Source organism: Salvia hispanica, unplaced genomic scaffold, assembly GCF_023119035.1.
Source record: "Salvia hispanica cultivar TCC Black 2014 unplaced genomic scaffold, UniMelb_Shisp_WGS_1.0 HiC_scaffold_727, whole genome shotgun sequence".
In the NCBI taxonomy this organism is placed as follows: Eukaryota; Viridiplantae; Streptophyta; class Magnoliopsida; order Lamiales; family Lamiaceae; genus Salvia; species Salvia hispanica.
In genome coordinates this window covers 1-2000 of record NW_025952496.1, presented here as the reverse complement: position 1 = coordinate 2000, position 2000 = coordinate 1, and the positions used below count along the sequence as shown (strand labels likewise).

Sequence of the window (2000 nt, the reverse complement as noted above, 5' to 3'; positions counted from 1 at the left end):
CAAATGAGACATAGAGACTATCATAAGAAAGAAAAAAAAGACATCCCTACATTGTCAAATTCAGCTGAAATATGTGAGTTTTCGCCCATGAACCAAACCTGCATGAAAGATAAAGTATACGTGTAAGATAAATATGTGTGCGGATGATTATGACACAATCATAAGCTATACAAGTGCCTATTTCCAATACTTTTGCTTCAATTATCAAATTCGAAGATACTTTATCAAATCCATAGATGATGAGGGACAGCACGATACCATAGCAGATAGAGTTTGCAGCCCAGCTGCCCTTAAATGTTGCACCTTCTCATCTTCTCCAACTTCTTGGGCAAGCTCGCAGAGCCTTGGAATAAATCCATCTAAGGTAAACATGTAAGTTCCATCATTCTGCATAGTCGTGAAAACGAGGTGAATCAGTCTAATGCTTCCACACGGAACCAGAGGACCCTAAGCTAGAAAAGGGCATCTGAAGAAACAAGTATCAAAACTAGCAGCACGTGACCTGGTTATTAACGAAAACAAAGAGCGATTGGCATCCAATAAGTAAAATTTCTTCGTTGTTTGGTTGATCTAGCAAGGTTTGAACAATAGTCATTAAACTATTTGCGAACAAAGGCCTGGAAAATACAATAAGTTATATGTGTTAGGACTGGATGATCTCACTCATAAGAATTGCAACATATCAAATAAATCCAATGAAAGAAAATGGACATACATTTGCTCCCGGCAAGATGATATCAATTTCCTGTAAATACACATAACAACTTTCACTGCGTGAAAATTTTCATTCCTCAATTCCTTATAGAGTTTTTGCTCTAGGGAGCTTGCAATCTGTATACAAAAAGAAACCCATAAAACATACCGTCAAATAATTTTATTAATAATTAATTGAAAAATCAGTTGAGCTGACAATATTAAAGATGATTGAGATGCGAGTGTGTCATATTTCAACACTGGAAACCACGACATGTAACGAACATATGATATGTTGGTGGCCGACTCACTATAATTATTTACAATTTGTTAAAATAATACAAATTTTAAATTATAATCTGGACCGTTAGATTTCAAGATTTGATGTCAATGATAAATAACGTCAACACAACGTCAATCAGTTGACAATGTTGACAATTTCGTGGACGTTATTTGTCATCTGTTGACATCAAATCTTAGTGATAATAAATGCAATACCGATCATATGCCCGATTATTTACTCACTCCGTCCCTTAAAATAAAAACTCTTTCCTTTTTGGTACGTTCCCTAAAATTATAAACATTTTCCACTAACACACTTTTCTTTCTACCTCTTTATTACTCCCTCCATCCCACGTTACTTGAGGCGTTTCTTTTCGGCACGAGATTTAAGAAAGTTGTGTTTAGTGAGTTAAATAAAGTAGGAAAGAGAATAAAGTAAGAGGAATGAGAGAAGGTAAAGTAAAAAAAAATTAAAGTAAGTGTGATTAAATGTTTTGTTTTTAGCCAAAAAGAGAAATGACTCAAGCAACTTAGGACGGATATAGTACTATTTTTTTCAGTTTTACATTAAAACCGTGCAATTTTAGAAAAAAAATTTAGGGGATAGAGGGAGTATTAAAAAGGAATAGTCTTACTTGTTATTTAAATCATAATTTTACTTCTTCTACATTTTGATTATTGGTGGCTTCATTTGATTCTACTAATATGCATAGGTGCTTAAAAGTTTGGGAAACATTTTAGACAGCGATATACTAGTAATTCTATGTTTATATCTTTGAAGTTTGGTGATTGTATCACCCAATAATGGTATTTCAATTACAGAATAGAGACTTTTAAAATAAACTTCTCAATCTAGTAGTATTACATAAAGAATGATGTTGTAAATAAACAAATAAATTACTTCTGTGAGTGCTCATTGATTTAGTTCCAGCTGTGTTGTTCTGATTGATACCTTACGCTCTGCATTTCTTTTTAACAAAAATTTCAGATATATTTATAGTTATACTATGGGTTGTGTTATATAG

General features: G+C 32.9%; 1 protein-coding gene across 1 annotated transcript; it reads right to left on the bottom strand.

Annotated features, from left to right (window-relative positions):
• Nucleotides 1–50: 50 nt before the first annotated feature.
• On the bottom strand, nucleotides 51–839 carry LOC125199905 (the record flags this gene model as incomplete). The annotated part of the gene is made up of 4 exons (XM_048097759.1): nucleotides 716–839; nucleotides 503–617; nucleotides 259–387; nucleotides 51–98 (listed from the first exon to the last, which is right to left on the bottom strand). Coding segments are annotated over exons 1-4 (336 nt in total), but the record flags the coding sequence as incomplete, so codon positions are not given.
• Nucleotides 840–2000: the final 1161 nt, after the last annotated feature.